The 10404-nt window shown below is 49.7% G+C and overlaps 1 protein-coding gene and 1 long non-coding RNA gene across 2 annotated transcripts in view; one reads left to right on the top strand and one right to left on the bottom strand.

Annotated features, from left to right (window-relative positions):
* The window catches only part of LOC103383471 (collagen alpha-1(XI) chain-like), a 36726-nt gene that overhangs the window by 1814 nt on the left and 24508 nt on the right, over positions 1 to 10404 (bottom strand). The window contains exons 21-62 of the mRNA XM_008316603.3: positions 10330 to 10383; positions 9874 to 9918; positions 9704 to 9757; positions 9568 to 9612; positions 9434 to 9487; positions 9285 to 9329; positions 9131 to 9184; positions 8970 to 9014; positions 8724 to 8885; positions 8309 to 8362; positions 8142 to 8195; positions 8005 to 8049; positions 7115 to 7168; positions 6982 to 7026; positions 6845 to 6898; positions 6569 to 6622; positions 6417 to 6470; positions 5932 to 6039; positions 5738 to 5827; positions 5600 to 5653; positions 5409 to 5516; positions 5015 to 5122; positions 4877 to 4930; positions 4737 to 4790; positions 3881 to 3988; positions 3745 to 3798; positions 3624 to 3677; positions 3496 to 3549; positions 3096 to 3149; positions 2891 to 2998; positions 2755 to 2808; positions 2603 to 2656; positions 2463 to 2516; positions 2315 to 2368; positions 2139 to 2246; positions 2000 to 2053; positions 1458 to 1511; positions 1274 to 1381; positions 1130 to 1183; positions 998 to 1033; positions 855 to 908; positions 344 to 674 (exon numbers count right to left, since the gene is read on the bottom strand). Coding sequence (XP_008314825.2) covers positions 344 to 674; positions 855 to 908; positions 998 to 1033; positions 1130 to 1183; positions 1274 to 1381; positions 1458 to 1511; positions 2000 to 2053; positions 2139 to 2246; positions 2315 to 2368; positions 2463 to 2516; positions 2603 to 2656; positions 2755 to 2808; positions 2891 to 2998; positions 3096 to 3149; positions 3496 to 3549; positions 3624 to 3677; positions 3745 to 3798; positions 3881 to 3988; positions 4737 to 4790; positions 4877 to 4930; positions 5015 to 5122; positions 5409 to 5516; positions 5600 to 5653; positions 5738 to 5827; positions 5932 to 6039; positions 6417 to 6470; positions 6569 to 6622; positions 6845 to 6898; positions 6982 to 7026; positions 7115 to 7168; positions 8005 to 8049; positions 8142 to 8195; positions 8309 to 8362; positions 8724 to 8885; positions 8970 to 9014; positions 9131 to 9184; positions 9285 to 9329; positions 9434 to 9487; positions 9568 to 9612; positions 9704 to 9757; positions 9874 to 9918; positions 10330 to 10383 — 2995 coding nt within the window. The remainder of the gene's footprint in view (positions 1 to 343; positions 675 to 854; positions 909 to 997; positions 1034 to 1129; positions 1184 to 1273; positions 1382 to 1457; positions 1512 to 1999; positions 2054 to 2138; positions 2247 to 2314; positions 2369 to 2462; positions 2517 to 2602; positions 2657 to 2754; positions 2809 to 2890; positions 2999 to 3095; positions 3150 to 3495; positions 3550 to 3623; positions 3678 to 3744; positions 3799 to 3880; positions 3989 to 4736; positions 4791 to 4876; positions 4931 to 5014; positions 5123 to 5408; positions 5517 to 5599; positions 5654 to 5737; positions 5828 to 5931; positions 6040 to 6416; positions 6471 to 6568; positions 6623 to 6844; positions 6899 to 6981; positions 7027 to 7114; positions 7169 to 8004; positions 8050 to 8141; positions 8196 to 8308; positions 8363 to 8723; positions 8886 to 8969; positions 9015 to 9130; positions 9185 to 9284; positions 9330 to 9433; positions 9488 to 9567; positions 9613 to 9703; positions 9758 to 9873; positions 9919 to 10329; positions 10384 to 10404) is intronic.
* LOC112487497 (uncharacterized) lies at positions 862 to 1942 on the top strand. The gene is made up of 4 exons (XR_003050627.1): positions 862 to 1095; positions 1249 to 1392; positions 1491 to 1799; positions 1865 to 1942. It is a non-coding gene; the product is annotated as an uncharacterized LOC112487497 (long non-coding RNA).

Below are 10404 nucleotides of genomic sequence, written 5' to 3'. Positions count from 1 at the left end.
CAGTGACTGTCCAGTGACTGTCCAGTGGACACAGTCATGTCAGGTGGAAATGTTTCACTGATTTAAAGGAGGAAATAAATGAAGTGGTGACACGGTGACCGTCACCTTTGACCTCTGTCACCTCTGACCTCTGTCTCCTCTGACCACAGCTTTAACACTGTTGAAGAGTGAGACAGACCACCACACCAACCTAGACACACTAATTAGCGACCTCTGCTGGTTGACACCCAAATTTCAACTGCTGTAAGAACTCAGTTAACGTGACCAATGTCTCAGATGTCTCAGATGTCTCAGATGTCTCAGATGTCTCAGATAAACCCCTGTCCAATCGCTGACAGCCTACCGTTGGGGAGTCTGGGGTTGAGGAGCCACAGCTCCTTGCAGGTGCGAGCCGGGCTGTGGTACGTCCCCAGGGGGTTTCTGAGTCCCTCCACGTCTACTTTCATGGAGGACAGAGACGCAAACACCTCCTCCATGTCTTGGCCCTCCTTCTTCACCCAGTTGTCCGTCTCCGCCTGGTCGCCCTGCAGCCACTCCACCTCTCCTCCGTCCACTACATCCTCCTCCTGCTCCTCCTCCTCCTCCTGCTCCGGGGCAGCACCGTCCTCAGAGACGTGGGTTCTCCTTCTCCTCCCCCGCTCGGGCAGAGGGTACATCCCAGAGGCTGGCAGCCCCTGAGGGGAGACGGGGGAGAAACGGGAGCAAGAAGGCAGGAGAGGACAGAGGAGGGAGGGGAGGGGAGGGGAGGGGAGGAAGAGGGGGGGGGAGTCAAAAAGAAATGTAAAAATGTGTTCCTAAAGTGAAGTTTGAACCATTACGGAGACCAAGACCCCGTCCTGTGTTCCAGAACCTACTGGAGGTCCTGGAGGCCCTGCTGGTCCGGTGTCTCCTCGGGGGCCAATGGGTCCCTGAACAACAAACACATCACAACACGTTTATAAACACACTTCAATGTTGGGACACAACCACCAAACCATCCACTCACAGTCAGACTGACCTGGTTTCCTTTGGAGCCTTTCGTACCCACAATCCCCTGAGAGACGGCGACGGAGACGGAGACGGAGACAGCATGCACTTGGTGTCAACAAACTGAAGGTCACGTCCTGAGAACTAAACACTCTGTACTTACAGACAGGCCGGTGGGGCCGGGGGGTCCAGAGGGACCTGCTGAGCCAACTGGACCCTGAAACAATCACAGAAAAAGACGTTTGAAGAAATGGACACAACAATATTGTGTTTGATCCTCAGGCCCTGTGGGGGCGTGGCCTCACACCTCGTCTCCCTTTGGACCAGGCAGTCCTTGGATTCCTGGAAGTCCTCTGTCCCCCTTCTCTCCAATATCTCCTGGTGGTCCGATGAGGCCGATGAGTCCTCCGTGACCCTGGACACACAGTGAGTCCTTCAGTCACAGCTCCAGACAGCGTGGAGGCGGAGCCACAGCCACAGCACTACTTTACCTTGTCTCCCTTCTTCCCATGGTCTCCTTTCAGTCCAAGCAGTCCTGGTGGACCCTGATTGGATAAAAAAGCCTTAGGGTTGAAAACCAGTCTGGTCGTACTGCATTAACGAGGGTCTTAAAGGTCAACTAAAGGTCAACCTCCTCTGTTGCCATGGTAACAGTCATGGATGGACGGATGGATGGATGTTGGATGGATGGATGATGGATGGACGGATGGATGGATGATGGGTGGATGGATGATGGATTGTGTGGTGGATGGATGATGGATGATGGATGATGGATGTATGTATAGATTGATGGGTGTTTATTTCATCCCCCCCTTCTTTCCTCTTTGCTGCAGGTGGATCCTATGTATAGATTGATGGGTGTTTATTTCATCCCCCCCTTCTTTCCTCTTTGCTGCAGGTGGATCCTGTAGACAGGTCACATGACCTGCCCCCCCCAGGTGGATCCTGTAGACAGGTCACATGACCTGCCCCCCCCAGGTGGAGCCTGTATCCGCTGTAAAATAACACTGGTTTATTGAAGGTGTTCTCTCACCATTGGACCTGGTGGACCGGTCTGTCCTAGGGGTCCGTTCAAGCCCTGCTCCCCCTGAGGAAACACACAGAGACAGGTCCATGTCTGTCTCTCTCTCTCTCTCTGTCTCTCTCTGTCTCTCTGTCTTTCACCAACTCACTGCAGGTCCGGGGATCCCTCTCAGACCCTGGAGCCCAGGTCTTCCCGGGTGTCCCTGTGCTCCTACTGGTCCTGTTTTTCCTACGGGCCCCTCCAGACCAGGAGCTCCCTGAAACAAGGAGTTCAGACTGTGAAGATCAGAGTCTGGGGGGGTTCGAAACCTGGTCTCTGACTCACCTTCACCCCCTTCACGCCCGCCTTCCCCTCCTTTCCCGGTTTTCCCAAGTGGCCCTGGGAAAAGATCAGCGACTCAGCCATAATACTACACACACAGAGTACTATGGAGTACTGAGTTCACCTTTGACCTCAGAACCAAAACACTCACCCTTCGTCCAGGAGGTCCAGCAGGTCCGGGTTCTCCTGCTGCTCCTGGTGGACCCTGCAGAGACGGAGGAGGTGATTACAGCTCAGTTATTTGATGGTTCCACCTGGATCCTGGATCAGACGTGTGGAGGAGGAGCTCACAGGTGTCCCAGGATCTCCAGTGTCTCCTTTAGACCCCGGCAGACCGTCCACACCCTGAGGAGTCAAGACAGTCAAGACACACACGTGAATAAGAAGGTCAGACCCGAACCAGGACCAAGACCAAGACCAGGGGAAGAACCAAGGCCACTCACGTTAGGTCCAGCCTCTCCCTGTTGTCCAATGTCCCCAGTCAGACCAATAGGACCCTGAGGACAGACAAAACAGTTAGCCATTAACGCTAAATAAAAAGTCAGGTGGGGGGGGTAGGTTCGTTTGAGTCTTTCTCACAGAGTTGCCCTTGGATCCATCCTGTCCAGGAAGACCTCGAGATCCTGGTGGACCTGCGGCCCCCGGGGCGCCCGTGTCCCCCTTCTCCCCCTGGTCTCCTTTTTCACCCTGAATTACAAAGAAATGAAAAAAAAAAACAGTGTTGGAGGCAAAAGTCAGAGAAGATGAAGATGAAGATGAAGATGAAGAGTATCTTTAGACTGACCGTCCTTCCTGAGACCCCGACTGATCCAGGGTCGCCTGCCTCACCGTCCTCCCCCTGACAAACACACATCGTTAGAATAGTCTCATATAAATCAGGGGTTACTAGTTGACACTGGTTAGATTAAGATCACCAGCTGTAACCTGTCAGGAGTTAATGGAGATAAACCTGTGGTTCTCGGCCTTTTTTGGCTCGTGTCCACATTTTAAAAACACGTTTTTTTTTTCTAGAAGTATGATTTCTAATCATGAGGTTGTAAATACAGAGTATCCAGGTGACTTTGTTTTAAATGAACTACTAGACATTTCAGGCAGCCCCATGTGGGGTCCTGACCCCAGGGTTGGAAACACTGCGGTGAACTGTCTTACTTGACGGACATATTATTGTTGTTGTTATTTTGTACCTTCTCTCCAACGACCCCCGGCTGACCGATCATCCCTGCCCGACCACTGGGACCCTGCACAGCACAGCTTTTTATTTTTCTCCTTCACAGTCATAACAAGTTCTCAAAGACATTTAAAGGAGACCAACCTGTCCTCCGATTGGTCCCTGGGCTCCGTTGGGTCCTTGTTGTCCAGGTGGACCCTGAATCAAAAACAAGGGTTGAATTCATTGGTGTTGAACACCGTAAACACTCCTGACCTGAACTTACCATCAGTCCCACGTGTCCACTCTCACCCTTTTCTCCTGGAAGACCCGGCATACCCTTAAAAACAGGAGGGCGAGGGTTAGAGTCCACGTCGCGTCACTTCCTGTGCTCCGTTTCCTGTCTCCTGAACGGATCCTACCTGTAATCCTATTGGTCCTGTTGCTCCTTTAAAGCCACGCAGACCCTCGTCTCCTTTTGGACCATACATGCCCTGCTGACCCCGAGGACCGGACTGTCCATCCACTCCCTACAGACCAGAGACAAGTACTGAACCACTGGACCACTGGACCACTGAACCACTGGACCACTGGACCACTGAACCACTGAACCACTTGACCGCTGGACCACTGAACCACTGAACCACTTGACCGCTGGACCACTGAACCACTGAACCACTGAACCACTGAACCACTTGACCGCTGGACCACTGAACCACTGAACCACTGGACCACTGGCCCACTGGACCACTGGACCACAACCAGGACTAAGGCGGTGCTGGTCTGTCTGTGGTGATCTGTCTGTACTGGTCTGTCTGTGGTTCTTCTTCTTCAGTATTTTTCCAAATATAAGTTCAAATAAAGCAGATTATACATTAAAAATATGGCCCGTGACTACAGCCACAAGAGGGCACCGTTGATACACTGAGCCTATGTTTTAGTAAATGAATAAACTTCCCAGATTAAACATTTGTTCTTGAATTGTTGAGGGAAATAACCGTTTTCTAAATAGTCTGAGCTGATCTACAGGTCAGTCTGAGCTGATCTACAGGTCAGTCTGAGCTGATCTACTGGTCAGTCTGTGCTGATCTACAGGTCAGTCTGAGCTGATCTACTGGTCAGTCTGTGCTGATCTACAGGTCAGTCTGTGCTGTGACTGATCTGATATATTTGGTCTCTTCATGATGTCTCAACATTCATGATGTCTCAACATGTCCTCAGTGTCTCCCCCTTCACTGGTCTTCATTACGGTGAGAACATTTCAACAGCAGAACTTACTGGAACACCTGGTTGACCAATGGGCCCCTGGGGGCCAGTGGGACCTGGGGGGCCCTGAAGAATGAAAGAAACAAATGAGAAAAATGAATGTGATTGTCCAGTAGAAACCAGAGACTTCAGTCGGACCAGGTTCTACTCACTGCTTCTCCTTTGTCTCCTTTGCTTCCCTTCTGTCCTGGACCTCCCTGCTCTCCCTGTGAACACACACACACACACCAAGTATCAGCAGCAGTGACTGCAGCAGACACACACACACACACACACCCAGCAGACAAGACCTTGTCTCCATCGTCCCCTGGATGTCCAGCAGGACCTGTAGCTCCAGGCATCCCACCTGGTCCCTGCTCTCCATCCTGACCCGCTGGTCCAATAGGTCCAGCAGTTCCCTGTGACACAGACACACATACAGAACATGTCACAGTGAACATGGTTCTCTGGGTCAAAGGTCACTTCACCCTCGAGACAAAGATGACGTCGATGAGGTCGGATCATAACTTTGTTTGGTCAAGCGTCTGATTCCTGCTCAGAAGTGTATAATTGTATGTATATATAATATAAAAGTGCGTTTTATTGATACTTGAATCTTCTGCCACCTACTGGTCAGATTTCTCACATCCAACTACATCAGAGAGTCATATAGAAGGAAATAGAAGAAAGTGTGGTTGTATTTACAGGCTCCCCCTTTTCTCCCATTGGTCCACCTCCTCCAACCGCTCCGGCCCGGCCAGGCTGACCGATGGCCCCGGCTGCCCCTGGAGGACCCCTCTCCCCTGTCGCCCCCTATTGAAAGAGGTAGGATTTGACATTAAAAAGGTCATGGATGAATCCTGATGAACAGCTGTTTTCATTTCGTGATAACTTACTATTCCACCGGGGGATCCTTGAGGTCCAGCTCCTCCCTTCAGACCTGGAGGACCCTGGAAAGTCATGGATATTACCATGAATAAAATGTTAAATATTCCCACTTCTTCTTCAGTGTCATCCGTGTGTTGCCGTCTTACCATTATTCCAGGTGCTCCTCGACTCCCCCTGAACCCCTTCAGACCCGTGGGGCCGTTCTTTCCAGATGCCCCATGTGAACCTGGGTCCCCCTGAGGAAGGGCAAAAAAAAAAAAAAAGAAACAGGCAGAGAACTACAGACGAGCTGCATGGAGCTGGCAACCAATGGAATGACAGGAATATAGGCGACGCCCACCTTTCCACCCTCCTTTCCAGCAGCTCCAGGTAAACCGTGTTCTCCAGGAACTCCTGGTGCCCCCGGATGACCTCGGTCTCCTACTGGACCTGGTTCTCCAGATTTACCCTGGAATCCAAAGAGTTGATTTTTTTGATGTAAAATGTGACGTTTATGGGTTAGAACTGTACCGTACCGTACTGTACTGTTCTATACTGTACTGTACCGTACTGTACTGTACTGTACTGTTCTGTACTGTTCTGTACTGTACTGTTCTATACTGTGCTGGACCGTACTGTACTGTACTGTACTGTACTGTTCTGTTCTGTTCTGTTCTGTACTGTACCGTACCGTACTGTACTGTTCTATACGGTGCTGTACCGTACTGTACTGTACTGTTCTGTTCTGTACTGTTCTGTACTGTACTGTACTATTCTGTACCGTACCGTACTGTACTGTTCTGTACTGTACTGTTCTGTACTGTTCTGTTCTGTAGATCAACTCACCTGAGGTCCTACCACACCACCTGGTCCAGGAGGACCGGTCTTCCCTTGGAATCCCTGCAGAAAAGATTTGAATTAAACTTAAACTCTGCAGGTGTGTGTGTGTGTGTGTGTGTGTGTGTGTGTGTCCAGTGACCCCTGGTGACTCCACTCACTGGTTCTCCTCGTTGACCTGGGTGACCTGGAAGTCCATCTTTACCTGCTGGACCCTGGAAACAAATACAATGAATTTGAAGCTCAGTTCATTTGAACAGAGAAGAAATCGATCTGTTATAATAAAGAAAAGTCAGAGAAAAACAATAAACAATAAAACAACAACAACAGTAAGAAGGAGACGATAAAAAGACCAAAAAAGTAAAGAAAGTAAAGAATAACAACTTACAGAATCAGAAAAACAACGTTTGCAGTAACGTGTGTGACTGAGGACTCACCACTGCCCCCTTTGGTCCTGGCTCACCATTCCGTCCTTGAGGGCCTTGAGGTCCCTTAAAAAGAATCAAACCAAAGCAGCCGTCAGTGATGAACCCTGTGTTTGTGGAGTGATTCTGATCCTGAGGGTCTCACTCACCCTGTCTCCTGGAGACCCCGGGGGTCCGTCGTTTCCAGAGGCCCCCTGTGATGACGGGGTTTAAAGGATTAAAGAGACTGCAGTGTAAAGGACGTCAGGTGAATGACTTCAAAGACCAACAGCACCAACTGACCTTTTCTCCTGATTTCCCCGTGGGCCCCCTGGCCCCCCTGGCTCCTCGTGCACCCTAATGAAGAGGAGACATGAGTCCTGAGTACTGATCCAGAACTTCTCTGGACTTACAGTCCTAGAACAGCAGGTGGTGCCAAAGAAACAGGATCTGATCAGCAACTAAACTCTTTCTTCCTCTTGTTTACGTGTGCTCAACATGTGGTGCTCAGATCCGTGCCGTCGTCCGACTCCTCTTGATTCTGAACAGCTGTACATTTGTACAAAACTATAGATTGTTATAAAGTCAGCTGTTCATAATCATCCCCTGGACCATGTGACATCAGACATGTGATGAGTGTTAGCGGGGAAGCTAATGTTGCTAAAACGACTGCTGACTTTTACAGTCCAGTTGAGGTTTTGGAGAGTTCGCAGATGCAGATACTTCAACACGTAACAAAACTGGAAATTAACTTCTAACTCAGTAATGCCCCCTAATGGATGAAATGCTTAACCAACGTAACAAAAATAAGGCAGAAATGATTTGGGATTTATAACCTATTACTCCAGGGCGCCCCCCTGTGGTTACAGATAGAATACGCCTAGCGTCACCAGACAACAGGACCAACATGATGTGTTTGGACTGGAACAGTGTTCAGAGACTAGATACTGAGGTCACTGACACACTTGACCCTGGGCCTTTTGGGTGGGGGTCAAACTCCCAACCTGTCGATGACACTCTGGCTCAACACGCCTGGGAATCCGGTCACAGTCCTATCATAAATAAAGCCGATGATCAATTAACGCTGGGAAAATAAAGGAGAACCAGGAGCGACATTTAGCCCCGCCCCTCGTGTGTCGTCAGCTCTAACTCTGAGGTTGAACTTCATTTCCTCACGGTACCAGGGCACTCACATTTGGACCCCTTTGTCCAACGCTGCCTCCCTGTCCCGCCGGACCCTGAGCACAGGAAGAAGAACAGACAAACACACCGAGGTCATGAGGTCGTCCTTCCTGAAACAGCAGGTTGTGGGTTTAAATCCTCCACTCACTTTTTTCCCTTTCTCTCCTGGGGCTCCCAGTACTCCAGGGAAGCCGTCAGATCCCTGAGGGAAGAAAAACCCACAGATCCTGTGAATATTGACTGAAATCATTATTCTTTTTTTCCGGTCATGACTGTTTTTACCTTTGGACCTTGTCGTTTCCGGACTGTTTTTACCTTTGGACCTTGTCGTCCTGGATATCCTGGAAGTCCAGGAACACCGAGTTTGCCCTGCACACGAAATAATGAGGAAAAACATTTGGACTGATTAAAAACTGGCGGTGTAGCGTACGCGTACTCTGAACGACTGAAACTGTCCTCTTGAAGCTGGACTAAATAAAAAGAGCTGTCTTCAGCTCCTGGACAGTCGGACTGACATGAAGCAGCTCATGAATCTACATGTTAAACTACAGCTACACTCTGGAATGTTAGCATTCCACTCCCTCTCCTGCAGGGGGTGCTATGAGCATTTGACACACCTCCACCTCATTTCCATTTATATATATATACTATATATACATTACATTATTATTAATTTATATAATAATAATAATAATAATAATAATATTTTTGTGTTGTTCCACGTTCATACCTTCTCTCCAGAGGTACCAGCTGGGCCAAGTTCACCCAGGGGACCCATTTGGCCCTTGGGCCCCTCTGGTCCGTCTTCTCCTCTGGCTCCTGTCATCCCATTGTCTCCAGTGTCTCCCTTTCCTCCCATTTCTCCCTTGGCTCCTGGGAAACCATCCTCACCCTGTGGACATACAGGAAGTCAGAGAGAAAGAGACAGGACCTGGTGTCAGAGCACGGATGGCCAGTTCAGACCTCTGTCTCTCACCTTCTCTCCTTTGCTTCCCTTCAGTCCTCTGATACCATCAGCTCCCTGTCAAAGACAAACTCCATGAGCGTCTGTTCAGAACAACTCAAACATGTACATCCATGTTTAGATGTTTATTAACAGTTGCATCAAAATGAAACAGAAAAGATTGTCCTGTTTACCTTAACCCCTCGTTGGCCAGGATATCCAACGGGCCCCTGCACTCCTGAAGGGCCCTGGAACAGAAGGCAGGGTCACACAAAGGTTACTTCCTGCTACCACAGAAAGAGCAGGTCACCTGCAGTGCACTGATGTGTCCACACGGCGCAGACTTACTGGCAGTCCTTTTTCACCTGGTGTTCCCTCCCTCCCAGGATGACCCTGACAAAACCAGGACTCAGTTAGGAATGTGGTTGTGATTCTAAGACTAGGATGACGAGACGACAGGATTTCTAAAGTCAATACGAGTCAAAGGGAGAACTCACTGGGGGCCCGTCGTTTCCAGGTAATCCCTGCATCCCTTTTTTCCCTTGAGGACCCTGAGAGAAGTTCACAGCGTCAGTTATCACAAGGTCAGCACGTATTCTCACCGCTCCAAGGACGACCCCAGGACACGTACCTTATCACCTGGCAGCCCCACCAACCCTTGAGGACCAGGGAAGCCCTGCAGGAGAGCGGCAGCATTAACAACGCTCTTCAGAGTCAACTGACTTTACATGAGTGGAAAAATCGGTTTGTTTTTTTTTGGTCCGTACCACGATGCCAGGGTTGCCTTGTTGTCCCGGCGCTCCGATCTCTCCCGGTTGTCCCTGTGTAAAAAAAAAAGAAAAAAAAAAGGAAACGTGTTGTTGTAGTTGATGAGCAGTGTGTGATCCGGCTGGGTGGTCGGTCGGTCGGTCGGTCGGTCGGACTGTGTTAGACTCACTGTGTTCCCCTTGGAGCCTTGGACACCATCAATGCCTCGAAGTCCCTACGAGGCGACAGAGGAGTCAGTGAACAAATGAAAAAAGAGCTGGAGCTTTACAGTAGCAACACAAGACACTGAGTGTGTGTGTGTGTGTGTGTGTGTGTGTGTGTGTGAGTAAAGAGTTAACAACAACAACAACGACAACGACACTGTCTCATGAGAGAGAAGAGCGCTGTATAAAAGCCACAAAGACAAGACGGTTACAGATGATGATGATGATGATGATGATGATGATGATGATGATGATGATGATGATGATCATCATCCCTTCATAAGAATCAGATGTGTGTGTTTTACTGCCGTCGTGTGGAAAGATTTATGTGTGAGAACGTAGCTGCTGTGATTGCACGCGTGTGTGTGTGTGTGTGTGTGTGTGTGTGTGCCAGGAAGGAAACGTGAAGCGTTGGTACTCACGGCCTGGCCTGGGGGTCCAGGACGACCTCTGGGCCCAGTCAGACCTCTGGAGCCCTGCAAAGAAATTCTTTTTAA

The sequence above is a fragment of the Cynoglossus semilaevis genome, chromosome 9, assembly GCF_000523025.1.
Source record: "Cynoglossus semilaevis isolate Cse_v1.0 chromosome 9, Cse_v1.0, whole genome shotgun sequence".
NCBI lineage: Eukaryota > Metazoa > Chordata > Actinopteri > Pleuronectiformes > Cynoglossidae > Cynoglossus > Cynoglossus semilaevis.
Note: the sequence above shows the minus strand (reverse complement) of the source record. Positions and strands in the feature narration are given on the sequence as shown.